Source organism: Doryrhamphus excisus, chromosome 17 (assembly GCF_030265055.1).
Source record: "Doryrhamphus excisus isolate RoL2022-K1 chromosome 17, RoL_Dexc_1.0, whole genome shotgun sequence".
NCBI classification, from domain to species: Eukaryota; Metazoa; Chordata; class Actinopteri; order Syngnathiformes; family Syngnathidae; genus Doryrhamphus; species Doryrhamphus excisus.
This window is the reverse complement of record NC_080482.1, coordinates 14,143,417-14,166,862: the sequence shown is the minus strand read 5'-3', so window position 1 is coordinate 14,166,862 and position 23,446 is coordinate 14,143,417. Positions and strand designations below refer to the sequence as shown.

Here is a 23,446-nt window from a genome sequence, read left to right as displayed (position 1 = left end):
TTGTATTGAGTTGTGGACTCCTATAGAGCAGCTACACACGATAACCAGCACAGAAAGCTTTCTAAATTGTCCAGAATCTGCACCTATTCAGCTGTATGTCTTTGGAATCTGTGGTTCCCGAGAAAACGGTCTGTTTTAATGTATTCCACACAAAGCCCGCTTGCAGGCATGCCCACGCCACACTCGCCAGTACATAAAAGGACTTCCGGTTTGTGCCACTAGCTGTGAACGGTGTACGCATTCATAATAAACAGTGATGTATCTTTTAACATACAGCCATATGTGTTGGATTCCAAATCCAATCCAGAGACTGGACAGTCCAAAGAGTTTATTTCAAGACATCTCTCAATTGTAAGTAGCTTTAGCATTTTAACATTTTAGATTCTTTACAGCATCGGTAACGTCTAATGTGGCAACTAATTGTGATGGGAAATGGCGATTAGCAACCCTGCTCCCTGTATGCACACTCTATAATGCTACACAGACAAGTGCTTTTGTTCCATTTTTTACACATAATAAACACAGTTAGGACACTGATAAATTGTTATTTACTGGTTGCTCTTATAATACATTTTATTTCAAAGCGCCTTTCAGGACACCCAAGGTCGCTGACCGAAGATATAAAAACACCAATATAAAATACAAGATAACATACAATAAATAAGAACATACAATAAATAGGGGGGGGGGGGGGGGGGGGGGGGGCACGTGAAGCAGTTAAAGAGAATAAGCAAGTTTGAACAGATGAGTTTTGAGTTTGGATTTGAAGATGGAAAGGGTGGCAGAATTACGGAGGTCTGGTGGCAATGAGTTCCAGTGCTAAGGCGTGCAGAGGGTACAGTGAGATGGAAGGAGGAGGAAGATCTGAGGGAACAGTCCATTTTGTTACTCTTCCACACAGTAACATAGGAAAGGCTTATAACTAGCCTCCAGCTGCTGCTCCAAAATTCTATAACTATATTTATAGGTCAGGAAAGTGGAAGAAGCATCATCGGTCCACTTTAAATCAAACATCCGAGAAGCAACTCGAGGAAGAATAATGTCACATTTTAAAAAAATTGTTGTTTTTTAAAAAGTCGTTATATGACAAACAAAACAAATAATAAACTTGTAATATTTAGGAAGAGAGGTTGCACGAAAAAGTTCTATTATTACAAGAATAAACACATAATTAACAAGAGAACGTTGGAATAATTGGTAAACAAAAAATTACAAAAAGTGACAAAAAGTTGTAATTTAAATAGAACAAATTTGTGTGAAGACACTAGGGCTGTCAATCGATTAAAATATTTGATCTTGATTAATTGCATTTTTTGTCTATAGTTAACTCACAATTAAGCGCATTTAATCGCAGATGGAAAAACGTTTTTATCTAAAATAAGTAGTGGTAAATTTTGTTTGTGGTAAATGATTCGATGTGCAACTACAACGATAATTATATAAAGTTTTATGTAAAAGGATATCAATTTGGGAACTTTTGGCCATTATTTAAAAAAATACAGTCTGCAAGTATATTTTTGTATTATTGTTTTTCTTTATTTTTAGCATATTAGCTCTTAAACACATTCACTAACTCGTTCAGCAAATACAAAATGTGAGCAAGTGACACACTGACATGTTTTTGTTTATTTGTGCCAGCTCAAAATAAGATTTGTTTATTTATGATACTAGTTTTAAATTCTAAATGTTTGTAAGTGAAAAGCCTATTAAGGAAAGTTCAAAAAGGATTATTATTAAAGAATTGCCTCAATGCAACTTTCCTTCATGAAATGTCCAAATGAAAATACCTAAAACATAGGGCATTAGTCATAAAACATTTCATCCAAATTGAAAACCTAATGTAATTTAATTTCTCTTTTAACATTTAAAAACATTGAAATACATAGAAATTAATCATTATACTACAGTAAATATTATTTTATTACAATACTCTCACTATTTCCACAGTTTTAAATGTTTAATACAATTTGTCCTACTTTTTCGACGGTCTTCAACGCACCGATGTACCCTTCTCTGATATAAAGAGGGATGTATGGGTGTATTTGGATGTATTTTCCCCCTTTTTCTTTCACCTCATACTTGCTCCCGAATGCTGATACTATGTGGGAATGCATAAAGATTTGATTACTTTGTGTACTAATGTGCATCATTGTGGGTCAAACAGGAGGAGTGCACATTAATCGCGCATCAAAAAAATTGCTTAAAGGGAACGTCATTAACACGTTAACTTTGACAGCCCTCGAAGAAACACCAAAAAATCCACAAAGAAGAAAAGCCAACTTTTTTTGGACAGCTGTTATGTTTATGCTCTGCTGACTGCCAACATGGATGATAATAGAGCCAAGCTCCCAACAAGGTGATCAGACAACAACTCTTCCTGGACAAGGCAAGTAGAATTTTTTTTCTATAACCAAAAGGTATATTTTGGTATTTAGAGCACAGAAAACCGGTTTACTACTTTCTAAAAACATTTAACATTATTAGAGCCCTCTAGACAAGAAATAACACCCCTATAGTCACCTTCACATTCCCATTAGCCAATATAGTAGACATAATAAGAAAAAATAAGTAGTATATATATACTATATAAACACAAAATACCCTTTTTACCACTGAATTAAAAAAAAACACTAATAGTAAGTCATCATTAATTAAATGATGAGCTAAAAATTAATAATTGTGAGATAGAAATTTGATAGAAATGACAGTGTGTTTAAAAATGAAAATGCTTCATTTAGTGAAAAAAAGAATAACACTTGCTTAGATGTGTTTATTGGATGAAAATGAGGCAGTATTCAAGAGCATGACTTATTAATGAATACATTTTTGAAGAACCGCATGAAAACACGGCACCATCTTCCTTCCAGCCTAGTGGTGTTTGTGTAGTTAAGTCTGTCTTATTAGTCTGACAAACAGCGAACGTGAACTCCTCCTGAAGGCTAAATAGACAGTGAAGTGTTTGAAAGTGAATTAACAGTGTAAACACACCAGTATAATGTGATTTGTACTGGAGAAGTGCTGTTGGGTCACTGTGCTGCAGTGAGGGAGGGGGTGTGTAGTTGGAGGAGGAGTTTGTGGTGTCTGTCACTGTTGAAGTGAGAGCAGAAGAAGACGTGACGGGACCTGAGACGCGTCTTCACCATCCAACAGGTAGAGACGTCTTCTGGCTGCCCTGACAGACACGAGCCATGCCAAGTTCCATTTGCTTGTTTCTATATTTGCAGTTGACTGTTGCCTGCTGCTGTTTGCACAGACCGTTGTGTTCCCCTGGGAAGAAACAGAGATGGAGCGTATGGAAGATGACAAGGTCAGCTTTTTAATTTTTATTATTCTCTTTCAGTCTGACTTCTCAGTGCAGTCAACCAAGCATGGGCTCACAGTCGCTTCTGTATTTTTCCTTCCTGGGCAAAGGAGGATGAGCAGGGCATTTAGGGACGTGACTAAAAGAAAAAAAGAACAGGACAAGTTGCAACTTGAATGTGATTTTTTGAAATGCACGTTGGTAGAGCTAGCTCCAGTATACAGTATGCCCGTGGACATAACATTAGGTACCAGATCACAATCATTATTAGTGTATGTCACACTTTTTCATAGTTTGGATGGTCCTGCAATGTCTACGTCAAAATATATATATACTACATGTTGCTTGCATGTGATGCCTTTCAGTTAAAACGGACAGTGGTTGGGTTTTAGGCGACTCCTAGTGGTCGCAGTCATTCATTAAGTTGAGTTTGGCACATAAATTGAATGATAGAGAACATTTTCTAATACACTTCTGCCTGGGAAATGGTGTGTCTGTAAGTAATGTGCAACCCAATGTTATGTTAGCTGTATAGATTGAGAAATGTGCTATTTTACACATTGGGACGCTAAATACTCTATGTCTAGCTTGGTCAACTACATAAACACTTGGGGTTTCTTACGAAAATGAAGTTTTGATGTTTGATAGGTTTTTACACACTGGGATGCGTCCAGACGTCATGTGTAACATATTAAAAGTGTCTGTTCCGGAACATTCTGTCATTTATTAAATGGGTATATTTTTCATTATATTCATATACTTTAAAAATGTGACTTCTGTCAGCTTGTGTGGAGTTAGTTAGTTAGTTAGTTAGTTAGTTAGTTAGTTAGGAGTTAGTTTGTCTCCTTGTTGGTGTAAATCCAGGATGCAAGGGCCACTTTTGTCAAGCAACACTTATAGGTACAGTATGCCTTTGGTGGTTGCTTTTTTGGCGACACCGAGTGGCCACAATCAATCATTGAGTTAAGTTTCTGATGCAGTTTGGCACCCAAATTGAATGATGTAGATATGGAATACTTTCAAATAATTTCTCATTTCTGCCATTTCGGTACAACTCTGATGAAATGATGGCTGTGTGGATTGAGAAATGTGCTGTTTCATTAAGATGCTGATTATGTTAGCCTTGAGATTGTAGCTGCTGCATCAGCCACCCACTAACTAAATACACACGTATGATTTTCACTCGATTTTGTTTTTCATTCTGACATTTATTAACCAGGTACATTTTTATTGTATCCATAGAAATAGTGAATATATTGGTAGAAGGATGCTGCGTTTAGAGCTGCCAGGTAGGAGGCGTAGAGGAAGACCAAAGAGGAGGTTTGTGGATGTAGTGAAGGAGTACATGAGGGTAGTTGGTGTGAGAGAGACAGATGCAGAAGACAGGGTTGGATGGAGGAGTTTGATTTGCTGTGACGACCCCTGAAAGGAAAAGCCCAAAGAGAAAGAAGAAGAAGAACAGCCATAACGCCATCGATGGCTGAACAAAAAACGAATAAAATATTGTAGTGTTGGGTATATTGTGGGCTGCATGAGTGGTTAGCATGCAGGCCACACAGCCAGGAGACCCGAGTTCGATTCCACCCTCGGCCATCTCTGTGTGGAGTTTGCATGTTCTCCCTGTGCATGTGTGGGTTTTCTCCGGGTACTCCGGTTTCCTCCCACATTCCAAAAATATGCGTGTTGGGTTGATTGGTGACTCCAAATTGTCCATAGGTATGAATGTGAGTGTGATTAGCTGGCGACCAGTCCAGGGTGTACCCCGCCTCACACCAAAAGACAGCTGGGATAGGCTCCAGCACCCCCACGATCCTCGTGTGGATAAGCGGTAGAAAATGAATGAATGGGTATATTGTGTTCTGACATGTAGTTATTCAGCCGTGATTATAATATCATTGTGAACATGACCCCCCCCCCCCCCCCACACACACAATACCACCCAGAAGTGTATACAGTTCTGCAGTTCACAAACCTTACTAGCTAATGCTAACAGAGCGAACAGGAGAGAGCCCAACCGCAACCGCATATATATATATATATATATATATATATATATATATATATATATATATATATATATATATATATATATATATATATATATATATATATATATATATATATATATATATATATATATATATATATATATATATATATATATATATAGAAATGCTGTTTTCTTCCCAATTTTCCAAACATTTAAACTTTTTTTCTTCTTTTTTCCTCAATAATAATCTTGGCACCATGGCAATGGAAGGTGAGCACCCCCCCTCCCATGTGGTACCTAACCAAGACAGGCAACACCTTTTAGTGGATTGTTTTCATAGTTTTGAGGTATTGGGGGCCATTTCTCTGCCACTGATGGAGTCTGCATCACACACGATGGCTAAGTAAACTCTAAGCCGAGGAGAGAAGACTTTTAAGTGAGTGTGTGGCTTTCCGGACGCATGTCTCAGTGATGATGAAGTCATGTTCTAATGTGAGGTAAGCGTGGGGATGAGCTAACATTGTGCAAGTTCATGTTTCAACACATAAACCACCAGTGTTGGGCTAGGTAGAATTGGGCTGTTACTTACCAGTAACGGGTATAAGTACTCTGCAACACTGGTACTTCTACTGAGAGTGGAATGTGGCACATTTTTCATAAGAGTAACACCAAAATGGCTACTACTACTAATAACTACTACTAATACTACTAATAATAATAATGCCAATTCAGGTGGTTTTGGGGAGGTAACATTTGCGCTACACGAGTGCTAGCATATTTTCCAGACTACAAGCAGCATCAGCCTGATAATGTGTGATGAAGAAGTAGTACTATTTACTGTAGTGGTATTTATCATTACAGCAATGGTTTTATTGTTTGTTTCTTGAGGAGTGTCATGGCAGCATGCCGAACAATATGACATTTATAAGAGAAGAAGAGGGAGTCAGAGGGAGTGGACAAGGATTATACTAACGAGGACACAAACTACAAGCTGAAATAAGTCTAATTGACTGACGTATAAGGATACAATAAAGGCTACCTGTTACAGAAATGTCACAGTGTTTTGGTAGAAGACACTTTTAATATTTATTTAATATTTTATTTATTTTAACAACTCTGTACGGTGACCTTGAGTGTCCTGAAAGGCGGCTATAAATAAAATGTATTATTATTATTATTATTATTAATACGGGACATGGCACCTGTGCTGCTATTATTGGTTGTCTTATATTCCTTGTTGTTTTATGTTCTTGTTCGTCTTTCATTTCTGCTTGTCTTATATTCATGATATTTATATTCCTGGTTGTCTTGTGTCTTTTGTAGACAAGGTGCAGGTGCGGCGCAAGGCAGGTGCGACGCGCGCCTGCCAACGGGGTGTGACCATCACACTTTGCAAATTTTGTGAGCAGCGCAGTCTGACGCACTGCCGCGGACTCACGCCTCCATCCCTCCCACTGGCGCAAGTGGCAAAGTGGGAGGAGGGAAGGCCTGAGACAGTTTAACACAGCTGAGTGTAATTTTAACCTATCAAATCAATACCTCTCATTGCCTTTAAATGATCATGATTGGACTGCGCATCAGAGGCCACCATACGCGTCATTCACCACATGTTCCAGAGAACTTTCAGCTGCCATCAGGTTGAGTTTGTGCATGACGTCTCAGCTGTGATGGGACAATTAATACAAAAAAAACATGCTTGTTCAGACGCTTACATTAAATAGTGGTTGCTGTCATTGTTTTTTTCACTGAAATGTGCGTGACACGCAGGTTTTGGTGACGTGTCTGCACTGTCTGCCTGTCAGCCAATTTACCATTACGCAGGCTGCGCTTGCCTGCGCCCCGAATAGACCAAGTCGGCGCTGGCAAACTTTCTCTGCACATTTGGAGCGCTGTTTTGTCACGAAATTGTCACTGCACCAAGCTGAAAATGTGGACATTGGCACGCCGCCACGCCCATCTTGGCGCAGTCCAGTCTACCAAATTACCAAATTGCTGCTCACAGTGGTCCACTGGACCAAATTACGACCAATTGCGTGGTGCTCCACCACGCTGGGCCACGGAATTAGAGCCCTTCAGGTTTATATTCCTGGTTATCTTATGTTACGGGTTGTTTTATGTTCTTGGTCGTCTTTCATTTCTGCTTGTCTTATATTCTTGATGTTTATATTCCTGGTCTAGTGTATATATTTTTAGGCTACATTGTGTGATGGATACAAATCTGTCACTACTACCTGAAACGTAAATGTTGTCATGGCATGTGCATATTATTTTGTCACAGAGTTTGAAAGTTTCGCAACAACAGTTGGTCACCGCAGGTACACAAATGCTGCCTCTGCTGCTTGAATGCATTGTGGTATAGTGCCAATTTGGAGCTCAAAAGGCGCTGTCATTTTATCTTATTTGACTTTCCTGTCTGTCTCTTACATTTCCTCTGATAGGTTGCAATGTTACCATGACGACCTTTGTAAGGCGTGTTTTACAGTAAATGTCAGTCTATGCCAAATGTTATGTCATTTTTCACTTCCACTTGTTTGATGATGCTAATGGTCATGTACCAGGCACACCTTTTTTCAAGAGTCTTTTAAAATAATATTTTCTCCAAAACTGACAAAAAATTTCACAATAATAATAATAGATTAGATTTTAGAGTGTTTTTTCAAGCTCTCCAAAGTGCTTCAGAATGAAGTGAAGCCATTATTCTTTCACTCCTCAGTCACACACTGGTGGTGGTAGTCTACTTCTGCAAACAGAGCTGCCCTGTGGCAGTCTGACATGGCTGCCAATTTGTGCCTCCGACGTCTCTGATCACTACCAAACATTCATACACCAGTGTGGGCAACACTGATGTCAAGGTGGGACAGGACAACATCAGTACTGGGAGGGAGGGTGGCCAACCTTCTGCTTTTTGGACGCCCTGCTCTATCCCCTGAGCCACTGCCGCCTTATGTGGAGTCCAGAGTTTGAATTAGTCCAGTGAACTTCCTGTGAAAATCTAAGGAAAGGAGGCGCTCAGAATACCACAAGATATATTCGGTGTAATTAGGGGTATGCTGGAGCCTATCCCAGCTGAACACCCTGGACTGGTCGCCAGCCAATGGCAGAGAACATATAGACAAACAACCATTCCCAAAAACCCACGCATGCACGTGGAGAACATGCCAACTCCAGACGCCCTCCAGATGCCCAAGTGGAGAATCGAATGAGTCGAGAAGTGTCTTCTCGATCTCCTGTGGCCTACATGCTAACCACTCACCCACCATGCGGCTTATGATCAAATTATTATTTTGTTTTTCATGCATTAATTAGATTACCGTATTGATGTATTTCCTATTATTTTTTTTATTACAGATAACCTGTATTTTCTTTGCAGCTTACCTGTATATTATAGAAAAGACTTATGAGCTTTAAAAGCATTCATTCATTCATTTTTTACCACGTTTTCCTCACGAGGGTTGCGGGGATGCTGGAGCCTATCCCAGCTGTCTTCGGGCGAGGGGCAGGGTACACCCTGGACTGGTCGCCAGTCAATCACAGGGCACATATAGACAAACAACCATTCACACTCACATTCATACCTATGGAGTCGCCAATTAACCTAGCATGTTTTTGGAATGTGGGAGGAGAAAACCCACACATGCACGGGGAGAACATGCAAACTCCACACAGAGATGGCCGAGGGTGGAATTGAACCAAGGTCTCCTAGCTGTGAGGACTGCACGCTAAACACTGGACCGCTGAAAATAACTTTAAATTTAATTAAGTTTAGCGGTTTGGCTTCATGGCCTTTTTAAGGCCTCCGCGTTGTGCATGCCACAAATTTCTCTCCTCCAGCGGCTTAATATTCTGATGTATTAGCAGCTAACTATGTGCTAATCCGGCTTTAATTCAGAGGCTGACGGGAAAAACAACCGCATTCTTTGCAGGTGTTGTTGTGGTTTACTGGGGGAAGGAAGCAGATGTGTATAGCGGAGTCAGTGCAGTAACCGTGGAAGAAGCTCACGGAGCCGAGTGGCGGCTGGCATGCAGAACGCCTCATTGTGTGTTTGGATAAACAAGAAGCGCTTTGTCAGACACGCCGCTATCGAACCACGACTCAAACAATTCATTCAGGATAAACACCCACGCCTTATTCTCATCTCTCTCCCCATTCTTCATTCATCAGCCAAAGCAGAAGAAAGTCACCGTCTACCTGCTCTACTGCGTTTCCACCGCCGTCATCGGCTCGCTGCAGTTTGGATACAACACAGGAGTCATCAATGCACCGGAAATGGTGCGACCCTTCAAACTCACATTTGGTGTTTTTATGTGGACGACCATCAAACAGCATTTGTTGAAATGACATGAACTAAACCTGTGCAATCTAGCAAGCTACAGTAATCCCTCGTTTTTAGTGCTTTATTGGTTTGTTATTGGTTTGGAGTGTCATAATTCTATTTCCCCCCAAATAGGAATCCTTATTTATAAATCGAATATTGTTGTAGTTAGAGCAAACAAAAAATACTTTTTTTTAACATTAAAGCTCTCTGGACATGAAATAACACCCCTAGAGTAACCTTTACACTCCTATGACCCAATATAGTCGACATAATAAGAGAAAATAAAACAAACTATAGATTCACACATGTTGACATCGGCAGAGTTTGTCATTGTTCTTCCTTTTTACTTCCTGTTGTGTACCGTACTTCCTGTGGTGGCTATTGTCTCATCAATGTAACATTGCTGACACCAAGTGACCAGTGTAGAATACTACATATCAATGAATACGTCTTCTGAATAATTTATATTTCATTTTGCCATTGTTGTGCTTACCACAGAGTGGTAATGGATTACTGTATCATTTTAAAAAAGACATCTTTGTTTAGTTTTATTAGAAATGTTTTATTATATTCTACAATGCAGTAAGTATATTTGTTAACATTTGAGTTGTTGTACTACACAGTATTTGATAAACCTTTTATATACGGTATTATTTATTAGTTGTTTATTTTGAAGTATTTGGTTTTATTTATATTATTATACTTTAGATGGCACTCACTGAAATATTTGAAACAATTCTAACCCGAGAAAATGATTTTAGTAGACCATCACTTGTTTACTTTTCTCATTTTGTCAACAAATATTGAGTCCTCATCTGAATAATAAAGATGCAAGTGTAGCTATTTGAGTTGAAGGACTGTGCAGGTGTAATTCGAGATGTGCTGATGCAGGCATACATTGCCATGCTGTAGTCTTCCATGGGGATTTACTCAACATGAAACGTTTCCCACTTGACCAGAAACTACGTAGATTCTTCCAGAACGTGTCTCTGGAGCGCTACAACGAGCCCTTCACTCCGGGAGGCAACACCATGGTGTGGAGTTTTGCAGTGGCCATCTTTAGTGTGGGCGGAATGGTGGGGTCCTTCTGCGTGGGGGCCATGGTCAATAAATTTGGCAGGTGAGCTCTTCATCATCATTATCATAGAAAACCTCACTTACCCACCCAACACCACCACCACCACCAGGAGGAAGTCCATGCTGCTGGCCAACATCCTGGCCCTGCTGGGCGGTGGCCTGATGGGACTGTCCAGCCTGAGTCGCTCTTTTGAGATGGTCATCGTCGGCCGCTTGGTCATCGGCGTTTTCTGCGGTCTGTGCACGGGGCTGACGCCCATGTACGTGGGAGAAATCTCCCCCACCGCCCTCAGGGGAGCCTTTGGCACCCTGCACCAGCTGGGCGTGGTTGTTGGTATCCTGGTGGCGCAGGTACACGCTCATCCTGCAGGACTACGCTCAGAGACATCCTTGAGTAAAGCTCATGTCCGGTGTTTTCTAGATCTTTGGTCTGGAGTCTCTTCTGGGCTCAGATTCTCTGTGGCCGCTGCTCCTCGCCCTGACCACCTTGCCCGCCGTCCTGCAGAGCATCATGCTGCCCTTCTGTGCCGAGAGCCCACGCTATCTTCTCATTGTCCTCAACCAGCAGGAGGAGGCCAGGAAAGGTACTGACACACTCAGGCTGCCGTACATCCTTCTCACATTCTCACACTATTTCTTTATGATTCCCATGATCATCATCATTCTCTCATTTACTTCCATTTCTCAGTCACACTCATTCTCAATCTCATCATAATGCTAGATTCTATCATCCTCACTGTCATTCTCATTCTCAGCCTCACTCACATTTACATTTCTTCTACACTCACATTGTCATTCGTTTCACATTGACATTTCTTCTCATTGTCATTCTCCATCTCATTCTCAATTTCATTTCATTCTCTTTCTCATTTTTATTCTTCTACACTCATATTCTCATTCTTTTCACATTTATTCACATTGTCTTTCCAAATCTCATTCTCAGCTTCATTCTTTCTCAAGGTCCTTCTCATTGTCATTCTTGAGTATAATAGTATTTATTGTAATGTCGCTGTCATTTTCATTGTCACTCTTGCTGTCTTTCTTATCTCTATTTTTAGTATAATTTCCTTCAATTTCCATTTCATTTTGGTTTTCATTCTTGTTATCATATTGTCACTCACATTCTTATTAACTCTCAGGGAGAACGTCTTCCATTTTAGCAAGCGAGATGGCTTGCTCTGAGTGGAGTATCAAATAAAGCTATATGCTGAGTGTACACTTTTCACACAAAGAGACAAGTACAGTAATCCCTCATTTAACATGGTTAATTCTTTCCAGAGATGTCCGCGATAAGAATATTTTAAACATAATAAACGTAATATTTTCATAGTTGGAGAATTGGAAACCTGTTTAGGACTTTCTAAAGATGCTTTTTAACATGTTTAGAGCTCTCTAGCCATGAAGTAACACCCCTATAGTCAAGTTTACCCAGTAACTATATTGCGTAAACTTGACTATATGGGAATATAGACATCATAAGAGAAAATAAGACATAGAAAACCTGTTAACCATCTTCTAAATACACCTTTTAACTAGGGCTGTCAATCGATTAAAATATTTGATCACGATTAATCACATTTTGTCCACAGTTAACTCACAATTAATCGCAGATGAATTTTTTTTATCTATAATAAGTAGGAGAAATCTCTGTGTGATAAACGATTCAATGTGCAACTACAACAATAATTATATAACATTTTATGTAAAGGGATATCAATTATTTCAAAAATACAGTCAGCAAGCATATTTTTGTATTACTATTTTTGAGAGTTCAGTGTTAGCTGGAGTACAGCCACCACAGTAGCCTGTGTTATACACTCCAAATTGTCCATAAGTATGAATGTGAGTGTGAATGGTTGTTTGCCTATATGTGCCAGACCAGTCCAGGTTGTACCCCACCTCTCGCGCAGAGACAGCTGGGATGGGCTCCAGCTCCCCCCGCGACCCTTGTGAGGAAAAGCGGTAGAAAATGAATGAATGAATAAATATGCATTGCATTTGTAGAGTAAAAATACACTGTTGTTGACCACAATTGAGTGAGGGAGTGATGAGGAAGCAAAGGACGACTGTAATCTGGCATCCCGCTCATCACCACAATGATTGACAGCACAGAGCAATAATGGCAGAATTCAACCACTCACCTGTCAGTCCCTGCAGGTGTAATAGTACAGCTTCTGCCTTTGAAAACAATGAGTGCAGTTTCAATCCCAGCTTGAGTCAAAATAGTACAAACAGCATTTAATGGGCCACTAAGGTCCTAACTGACCAAACCTGGCATGGGGGAGCCCCACGTGGGGCTGGGCATCGAGTCTCGATGGGAACCAGGGCTAACATTTGCAACACAATGATATCTGGCACAACCAACGTGATTAATGTTCACACATTCATGGTGTAGAAAAAACACTTTAATACGCTACCTGGGACTTCCCGCAAGCAAGTATTGTAATCATGTTTGGGGCTTTGGGGTGATGATTGCTTTTATCCTCATTCCCAGTCTTATTCTACGTAGTAATGTCATTCATATTGTTACGATCATTGTCATCCGTTGGATTCTTAATTCTTGCCCTCGGTATCATTTCCCATTCTCATGCTCAGCATCATGTGTTCCACGCAGCGCTGGTGCGTCTGCGCGGCAGTGAAGATGTGAGCAAGGACATTGAGGAGATGAAGGAAGAAGGCATGAGGATGGTCATGGAGAAGAAAGTCACCATCCCGGAGCTTTTCCGCTCCCCCAACTACCGGCAGCCCATCATCATCGCCATCATCCTGCAGCTCTCTCAGCAGCTGTCAGGCATCAATGCCGTGAGTGGGCCCCTTAATCACCGAACACCTCATCTATCACCTTCAAACAGGAAGAAAGAGGATTCACACCGTACACTGGTTTCAGACCTATGCTTTATAGAAGAACGACCCTTCAGTCATACAGTCACTTTTGTCCCTGTGGGGGGAGATGGGGCCGCTTGCATACACACAGCAAAAGAGTGGAGCCTTGTGTGTTACAAGGGCCGGTGCCTGCACCAGGTGTTGTGGACCCCAGAGCAGAAACGAAGGCAAAGATGGTAAAAAAAAGGTTATTTAATGCTAACAAAAGGCGCTCACAGTGGAGGGGAAAACCCAGTATAACAAAAGACACCGGTAACAGAAGGTCACCGGGGAGCTAAAGTGGCAAAGTAGGCAAAAGTGTCACGAGGCATGAACTATGCAAGGAAGACAAGACGACAATCTGACAGGGTCTTGCTGGGCCGCATAGCATAAGAAGGCCTAATTGAAGATTGGCTCCAGGTGTGCTGGCCAGATGAGCTGGGGGGAGGAGTCCTTAGCAGGGCTGCAGCAAGGACACAGCAGAGGGCAGCGGACTGAGAAGAGTGAATCATGAGGATAATGAACAATCAACGATAACATAGAAAATTTGTAGAAATTATGGTTATAGTGGCCGCACGGTGGGCAAGTGGTTAGCATGAAGGCCACACAGTCAGGACATCGGGAAGACTTACGCCAGTTTGTGCGCACTTGTTGGCACCTTGCTTGTTGTTCCTGTGACATGTCAACAGAATCCTCGCCAAGTAAACCTTGCATCAGTAAGGTCATCATCTGGTCATCATTTATTTACATTTATTTATAACCTGCAGCTGCTTTTGCAGCCAGGTGACCAGGGATGGCTCAAGTTTCCTGCAGCCTAAATGTAGTCAAGATCTTTGATGGGCTTTCCTATAGATGTTTTTAAACTTGATGTGTATGGCTTTGTTCACTGACTCCCTTACTTAATTCACATTCTCTAATGAGGCTGGAGGTGGCGTGGCATTTGCCTCAATTGTTTCTAATCTTCCTCCCTCATCGGTGACGATTGTGTAGGAGGCCACTATGCCCCCTGTAGGGATAGAGGGGTGATGACCATCAGCATTCAAGTCTTCAATATGATTTTTTGTGATTGTGTGGGAACACATCGTCCTCTTGTTCTGTAATTTCCGCACAAAGGTGTGGTTTGTCTGCAGGCATAGGAGTCGTTGTTTCTTTCTGTGGCCCTGAAATGGATGTTGTGCGCAATCAGTAATCTTTGGCGAGTGAGTATGAATTTATTCCTCGAGATATAACTTGCAACAGTGTGATCTGTGTGAACAATGATTCGCACAGATACATGTGCGCCCAGCTGGTGAAAGTGGGAACCACAACCATGGGGGCATATTGTGATGTTACTTATGAGAAGAACTGGTGGCTGTTCCAATCATACACTAAATAAACCTCTTGGTTTGTTTTTTTTAGGTCTTCTACTACTCCACGAGCATCTTTGCCACCGCTGGCGTACATCAGCCAATTTACGCCACCATCGGCGCCGGCATTGTCAACACAGTGTTCACTGTTGTATCTGTGAGTGATCTTTGGTTACATCCATGAAGTCAGTTCATCATGGATTACTGACAAATGTTCTCCTGATTCCTCCAGCTCTTCTTGGTTGAGAGGGCGGGTCGAAGGACCTTACATCTGATTGGACTGGGTGGGATGGCCGTTTCTGCCCTGGTGATGACCATCTCCCTCTCTCTGGTGGTGAGTGCACTAATCCATCCATGTGTTTCATGGAATACCTCTGCCATTGGTGTGGCTTTTTCCTTTTGTTTGCAGAGAATGAGTCCCTCGCTCAGCTACTTGGCGATCGTAGCCGTCTTTGGCTTCGTGGCCAGTTTTGAGATGGGTCCGGGCCCCATCCCCTGGTTCATCGTGGCCGAGCTCTTCTCCCAGGGCCCTCGACCCGCTGCCATGGCCATCTCTGGCTTCTCCAACTGGACCGCCAACTTCCTTGTGGGGCTCGGCTTTCCTAAGCTGGAGGTAAGTGCCCCGCTCGTTCCGCAGTGCAGCTATTTAAGAGGTTGATGTATCAAAAGATAATCAGCAGGTGATGACAGAAAATTGTGAGCGATGTAAAGACCCGAAAACAGGGGTGTCCAAAGTATGGCCCGGTGGCCATTTTTTTGCTTTTGGCAAGAATTCTTAACATATCATTTAGGGATTTCCAATATTGGCATTTTTGCCAAAATGCAGCAATTAGCTTGTCAACATGGCTGTAAACAACTTTGTGCAACATAAAATATCTCAGAAATACTTGCCAATAGGTTTGGGTTGAGACATTTTTTTAAACATTTACAATTTGTGGTCATCAAAAAGTTCAGAGAAGAAAATCAAGTGTATAGGCCGAGCACCAAGTGTATAACACGGAGCCAGAAATGTTTCATTGGGGTGGCCAAGGTGACACCATTACTCACATAGGGGTGGCAATAAGTTGATACAGTTGATAAGTTGATACAGTGGGGTGGTCACTGCCATGCCTGGCCACCACGTAGCTCTGCTACTGCAGCAGCACGCCATATTGGTTTCGACATCACACTATGTACACATAGTACACTATGTAAAATATGTGGCACCATCAGATTTGAATGACATTTCATCTCCAGATAGAAATTAAAGTGAATGTATATCCTAACTTTTATCTCCCATCCATTAATTTGAAAGGCTTCAAGTGGGATAACATTGGTGTGCTGCGAGTGCAGTCGTCTGCATAGGATGCTTACTTCAATTGTAATTTTTGGGGAAAACAATATTGTGGGAATAAAGTCATAATTACGGGAAAAACTGACAAGAAGAAAGTTGAAATAGCTGGAAAGACTAGTAAAAAGGGAAAGAAATGGAAAAAACTGCACCCGGATGAGCAGAGGAAAATGGAAATATTGAGAAATATTTGGAAAATGTAGAAAAAGAGGTTGGTAGACGTTGGTCTAAATAATTAGCTTTTTCATGTGTATATGACAGCTGACATAAAAGGGTTTTTTTGGAAATGGTAATGGTTTAATTTTATTTAAACATGCATCAAGTTACCATGGAATACATAGCATAATTCAATTCACAGTTCCACATTTTCTGTATATGCTGTATATACTGTTTATACAGAAAATAATGCTGTATATGCAAGGTCTTAGCATATCTACATGTGTTGCCTTGGAAGATATCAAACTTTGATTTCCCAGTGGGGCGACCCCCCCACTGGGAAAACAGTTTGGACACCCCTGGTGCTGCAGAGCCACTGGTTAGCAGGGCGATGCTGATAGTGTATTTTTCTGTCGTTGTCAGGAACTCTGTGGTCCATACGTCTTCATCATCTTTATGGTGTTGCTCATCCTTTTCTTCATCTTCACTTTTCTGCGGGTGCCTGAGACCAAGGGACGGACCTTTGACGACATCGCCCAAGGGTTTGCCGCTAAATCCTCGCCCTCTTCTACGCCTGAAGGAGCGGCGGCGGCGGCGACGGCGGTGGTGGTGGATAGCAAAGAACCGACCCCTCTGTCCCCTTCGGAAAAGGTCCCCATGGTGGATCTTCCCTCAGAGAAGCCATGAGAGAGCAGCCTTGTGCTAAGTTAGAAAGTGTATTCAATCACGTAGAAAACTTTTAGCCCCATGTCCCGCTTAACAGAATAACCTTTCAATTTGTTGACGTTCCCAGCATGCTGCCTCATAAGAGGATCAGCCTGTTCAGTGTTAAGACCCCCTCTTGCCCGCCCTCGGGCCATCAGTAGGTTGCAGGATTTCAGCTTCTAGGAATTGGGGTCAAGCTCGGAAAGCCACCAAAGCTGACCCACTGATGATGGGGTTCTTGTTCCTCGTTCTTGTTCCACACACACACACACACACCTACACACACACACACACACACACACACACACACTTCCTACAGACTTGAAAAAATTAGGGGCGCATAATAATTATCAGACATATGAGGGAATTATGATGTCACACAGATAAATCCGATGAGATTAAAAATAGCCTCAATAATGAAAAAAACATTCACTTTTAGAGGGATCACATTGCACCAAATGCTCCATGATGAGGGGGAAAAACCAACAGAGCACACAAAAAACCTTGTCAGCGATCTCAAATGCCAGCGGCGTGGCCTTTGAAAAGCATGAAAGGTTTCCCACAGACCTGTGTGGTGTCACACTGGTTGCTCGGAGTGCGTGCACGAATACAGTGCACCTTGCTGGGCCAAGTCAGGTGGCTCTTCCCCTGCACACTCTTCTTCTCCTGATATCATGATATTTGTCATGACATGACAAAATTTTTCAAAAAGTAGATATAAAAAAGGTAATCAATCAGTTATCGGTCTTGAAAAGCAGAAAGTTATCTGTATCGTTTTGGGAAAAAAAGATATCACCATCTCTAATGACAATGATGTCATTTAAGGGCCTTACAAGTGTCACCCTACTCAGACACAAACATTTCCATCCTGATGTGTTAACCCTCTGACAGGACACACTGGAACCTCTAAAGTCCAACCCCGTGTGGGATTTTCTGGATAAGGTCAACCAATATAAAGCATCATCTGTGGCGTGGATGACATAACAGCGTCGCACAATCATTTTAAAAGTGGGAATACAGCAGCTTCACAAAAATAGCGCAGCAATCCAAATCACATTTAGAACATCTTTGGCCAGTGCTTTTGCAGTAAAAGTTTCCTAACAACTGAGTGTGCTCCTGTTATGTAGAGGATCTTTGGCTAGAATTTTTGCAGTTGGTCCCTAAAAAGCACAGAATGCTCCTTTTGCAGTATTTTCCTAAAAACAAATAGAGGATCTTTGGCTGTTTTTGGTGTGTTTTTGCAGTATTTCCTTAGAAGCAGTAGCATGTGCTCCTGTTGGTATTTCAGGATCTTTGACTCGGTGCAGTGCGGTATTTTTTTTCACATAGAGTATACAGTCATATATTATAGTCATATAGAGGATCTTTGACGAGTGTTAGATTTTTTGCCAGTATTTCCTTAAAAACAGCAGAGTGCTTCTGTCATATAGATGATCTTTGACTCATGTGTTTTGCAGTATTTCCTTAAAGGGGACCTATGATGCTTTTTCCACTTTTCTGACCTATAAATGTACTTAGAATGTTGTATTATCATGTTAAACCATGCCAAAGTTTCATATAATGAGGTTTGTGCATTTGAAAGTGAGCCCTGAAAGAGCTTTGGTATGGCTCTTCTCGGTTTCAAATATTTTTTTCTAACACTGGCTCACTGTGACATCACAGGGAGCTGGACTTACTTGTAGGCTTGTCTTTTTCCCCGCTCTGCTGCGCTCTTGTGGAAGATGTCACCATGTTAGCAGCGTGTTTATTTGTTGTAAGGGAGAACATGTCTGTGTAGCATTATAGAGTGTGCATACAGGGAGCACCTTACCTGTGTGCATGCTCATTACAAGCTCACCCATATCTGGAGTTGCTAATAGCCTTTTTCACCACAGTTAGTGGGTATACCCAAGTGTTTGTAAACATGTAATGTAAACGTCTAATGACCACATTTCCACTCCCAATGTTGTGCCAAGATTGTTTGCACTTAGTAAATGTGACACCATCTGGCTGTGAACTCCACGGCAGCAGCGGTGCCTAAGTTACCACTCTTCAAGTAGCTCTCCAAAAGCTTCATTCATTTATCATCAACTCCTAAAAAAAGCCACTAAATTAGAAAGTGGGTTCGACAGGAGTCCAGAAGTCCTCAGCAGTGCTTGGGAGTGTGACCAATTGCAGTGGAGTGGGCACGCTTGGAGGTGGGCCGTAGGTGGAATAAATTAAATCAGAGCGTTTTGGAAAAGCAAGGAAATCTAGCTGGAATAGGTGCTTAAAAACAAAATTGTGCTCCACTGATATGAACAATCTTTGACTCATGTTTTTGCAATATTGTTTTCAATGAGCAGAGTGTCCTCCAGTCATAAAGAAGATCTTTGACTACTTTTATCACACTTATCAGCACTCTAATTTTCCCAGGGAAATGATCATATATATATCCATTTTTCTGTCGCTCTCCTGTTTAGTGTCCTGTAAATGCCTTTAAATTAAAAAAATATTCTGCAAGTGGTGAGGGTAAAAATTTATTGGATTGATATAATTCTACAAAAAAAAATGAAAAGCTAATGAAATATTTAAAATGATTTCCCCCTCAGGAATGTAAACACATCTACTGACCTCTGACATCCTTCCTCTACAAGTCAGAGTCTGCATGGAGTTTCACGTCTTTGTACCCTTGATGGTTGACAATGATTCCACCTTATTCCCTAATGGGGCTTGGGGTTGGACTTTGGAGGTATATACAGCAGGTATAGGTGTATATCCCAAACGTAACATCCAATAAAAACATTACTTGTATTTATTTCAGTGTTTTTAACAAAAACTGGCATTTGTTTGTCCTTTGTCATTGTTGTTTGTGTGAACTTTCTTGTGTGCCGCAATGAGCAATGACACTAGCATAGAACACACAAATATGTGCATCAATAAAGTTGTACAGGATGTCCTTGTGTGTGTCCAGCTGTTAAACATCACAGCAGCGTTTCAGTCATTGGCACTTTGGAGCTTGTTGGGCCACCGAGATTCAACCATCTCTTTGGATCTTTTTTCTTCATATTGTCTTTTAATAACAGTGTTTTATCAGTTTTCTGTATTGTTTTATTTTCCAGTCAAACATGGTGTTTCTCAGCTTCTTTGGCTGCAGGACTCATCATCACCCCTCAATGACAAGCGGCAAACTCAACACAAACTTCTGAAATAATCTATGTTTAAGGAAGATGTCCTTGTAATTCATGAGTTGCTATCTTTATGACAGACTGTTCTCCAGCAGATATCTGCAGCTGAGTGACAGACAGATGGCACGTTAAGTCGTTCCTAGCCCACTCAAGCTCGACGAAGTAGACAAGAATGGTGCATTCATGTCATGGACATCGGGTCATTACAGTCATCCTTCTTTTATCGTGGTTAATTGATTCCAGACCAGACCGTGATGAGTTCATCTGCGTTACTCTTTCGTAATTGGAGTATTTTTGTAGTTAGAGCATAGAAAACCTGTTTACCACCTTCTAAGTACACTTTTTAACATTATTAAAGTCATAGAATACATGTTTATGACCTTCTAAATATGCCTTAGGGCCCACAGGGTACCCAATATAGTCAATATAGCCTATTACCTATTACCCAATATATATAATAGGCTCTAGACAGGCCCTCCTGTCATTAAGCATATATACGTATATAATAAATAAAATATGTTATGTTATGTTATCCTCACGAGGGTCGCTGGGGAGCTGCAGCCTATCCCACCTGTCTTCAGGCCATAGGCGGGATACACCCTGGACATCACAGGGCACATATAGACAAACCATTCATATTCACTCACATTCATACCCATGGACAATTTGGAGTCTGCAATTAACCTAGCATAGCATTCTATTGAACCAGAGTCTCCTGATTGTGTGGCCTGTGTGCTAACCACTCATTCACCGTGCAACCGCCTGCATATTAAGGGTGTGGAAAATAATCTATATTAATCGATACATCGATTCGCATGTGCGCGATGCGAGTGCATCGGCTCATTCACTGGGTATGGATGCAATTGATGAAATCTAGACTAATCCCGATGCGTTTTTTGGTATTGGTGAAATCCAATGCAAGCGCCGTTTTATTAATGTGCAACTTCACCTCATATGCTGTTCCCCAGGTGCAATGAATGCACCATCATTATTTCGTGTTTTGTATTGAATGTGGATGGAAGCCGTGAGGCACATACAACTACTGGTGAAACAGCATGGGCGTTTGCACGCAAGCAGCAGCGAGGAAATTTCTATATTTAACCTACTCGCAACGTTTAAATGGTATGTTTGAAAACCCTACGGAGTTGGAAAGAAAGGCGGAAAGCTCGACAAAACGTCCGTCATTTGCAAAGAATGCTGCGTTAAAAAGCTGTACTATGGCAGCACGACAAACATGCAGACCCCCTTAAAAAGGCTACACCACAACATGGACAAGTCTACCGCCACCTCCCCGTCTAGTTCCTCGTTGGACACCGGGGAAAAAACCAAGCAAATCAGGTCAGAACAAGTGGCTCTTCTGCTGGTTTCAAAATTGTCCAGGAGCTATTTGTCCATCCCTGCAACAAGTGTCCCCTCTGAACGAGTGTTCAGCCCAGCAGGTGACATAACAGCAGAGCGCAGTTGGTGCTCTTCCTGAATTTTGAAACAATTTTAAAAGGGTACAAGTTGTTTTACAGTTTCTCTTCCTGACTACTGTATTAGCCTACCATCTAGTGCATTCATATTAGCAGTGTATTTTGCAGACAGAAATATAAACAAACATTGATTGCACTGTTGAAAGTTTCACTTTAACTTTGCTGTTGCTGCATACTGTATTTTTTACAGCAGTAATTATTGTTTAGTTGTTTTACTCCACCACTGAACCACTGCTATTGTAACTACATAGCCGATGTGAAAGTGTGAGGAAAGTTGTTTTTGAAAAGTTGTTGCTGTTTTAAGATGGCAAAAAGAATGATCAAGAAGTGGTGCATAGTAAAAGACAAACAGCACTTTAGTTGAATTTACTGCCAAGTGCCTAGAAGGAATAAAGCCAAATCCTTACCATACTGAATTCCATTTTATTTCCTTTGCTTTTGTGGCAGGTGCTGTTGCGCTTCCACCTTAATTGGCATCAGCTGTTCGAACTTGATTGTGAGTGTGATTTATGGGTCTTGATGGCATCAGCTGTTCGGACTTGATTGCGAGTGTGATTTATGGGTCTTGACGTCACCGGGGCGCTCATTGTTGCTTGCCACCTGTCGAGGCTGTGTTGGCGTGCTCCGGTGGTGTGCTCTGGTCTGTCGTGCCATTGGCAGTGTATGAAAGTGGGGTTGGCTGTTGGCGACCTGGCGTGCGTTTTGGAGGGCTTGCAAGAAGTGCAGTGTCGGCCTCTTCATCGTGAGGCTAAGATTGTGTTGGCCGGGTGTCAAGCTCCTTTCGCTCTGCTGTTGAAGCCACAGGTTGCGGCTCTACCTCTTCCCCTACGCTCGGCGTGGGCCTGCACTGCATGCAGGGGATGTGCGTTGCCAGCTGGGCCTCCCAAGTACGGGCTACCCAAAGCCTCCAGCGCCGTTGCGGCCGCTCCATCTCCTACCGCTACCTCCACTCCATGTTTCCCGGTTTGAACTGCTTCAAGCGCACCCTCCTGTGCGCCTATACCCCATGGGCTTTTGCGCCACCACGTTTACTTTCTTTTGGGTTCAATTTTCTTTTTTTTGTTATGCGGTTTAATTGTGTATAAGTTCTTTGTTTACCGTTTCCTTTTTAGTTGGTTTTGATTCCTTTTTTGAGCGGTTGGGTGATTAATGTAATGATTCCTGGCCTCGCACAAAGCTGAATTTTGTTTGGGTTGCTTTTCATCAATTTTTCTGTAATATTGGTTTGATTAATTTGGTTTATGCTACGTGGTGTGTGTGGGTGTGAGTGCTATGTGTTTGGGTGTGTCTTTGTTTCGGTCAATGTCCCACCACAAGTGGTGTTCATTTTCTTTACCTTTTTTTCTTTTTTTTAGGACAGTAGCTGGTGCAGTGCACAACAGACTTCCCTGGGTGGTGGCTTCCCCCTTGCACTTGTTGGGTTGGTGTCGCACATGGTGGTGTTGGTTTGTCGTGATTTTCTTTGGTTCGAATTGCTCCCGTTTCGTTTAGTCTGGTTGCTGCGCTCAGAGTCCTTGTTCCTACCCTTTCTTTTGTTTTGGTGTAGTCTACCGCAATCAATTTTGTGGCCTATTTGGCACTCTGGCTGCTTTGACCTCTTTGTGTTTTTTTTAACCTAGTAATTCTAACAAATACATTTGTTAATACTTTTGGAAGTCCGTCTCCCGTCCTCTATATATTGGTGTGACGAACTTGTGTAACCTTGGTGCGCTATATTTCCTGGGGCGCAATTCCCCAGGTGG

The 23,446-nt window shown here is 41.7% G+C and overlaps 1 protein-coding gene across 3 annotated transcripts; it reads left to right on the top strand.

The window, feature by feature from the left end:
* Window positions 1-3,093: 3,093 nt before the first annotated feature.
* On the top strand, window positions 3,094-20,000 carry slc2a3b (solute carrier family 2 member 3b). Of its 3 annotated transcripts, none has more exons than XM_058053663.1 (10): window positions 3,094-3,150; window positions 3,254-3,307; window positions 9,454-9,561; window positions 10,567-10,727; window positions 10,795-11,035; window positions 11,106-11,268; window positions 13,299-13,486; window positions 14,945-15,049; window positions 15,125-15,505; window positions 16,802-20,000. In XM_058053663.1, exons 2-10 carry the CDS (start codon window positions 3,284-3,286, stop codon window positions 17,063-17,065), a joined length of 1,635 nt encoding a protein of 544 aa, XP_057909646.1. In that variant the 5' UTR covers window positions 3,094-3,150; window positions 3,254-3,283; the 3' UTR covers window positions 17,066-20,000. The 3 variants fall into 3 exon arrangements, with proteins under 3 accessions (XP_057909646.1, XP_057909645.1, XP_057909647.1); XM_058053662.1 differs by having other exon boundaries at window positions 3,098-3,150; window positions 3,225-3,307; XM_058053664.1 differs by lacking the exon at window positions 3,094-3,150 and having other exon boundaries at window positions 3,157-3,307; window positions 15,125-15,226; window positions 15,302-15,505.
* The last annotated feature ends 3,446 nt before the right edge of the window (window positions 20,001-23,446 follow it).

Bases quoted from the DNA above. Each gene is read 5' to 3' on its own strand.
- slc2a3b (XM_058053663.1), top strand. From the start codon at position 3,284: ATGGAGCGTATGGAAGATGACAAG. The intron at 9,562-10,566 runs GTGCGACCCTTC...CCACTTGACCAG, and splicing joins TCATCAATGCACCGGAAATG to AAACTACGTAGATTCTTCCA. The intron at 15,506-16,801 runs GTAAGTGCCCCG...TGTCGTTGTCAG, and splicing joins TCGGCTTTCCTAAGCTGGAG to GAACTCTGTGGTCCATACGT.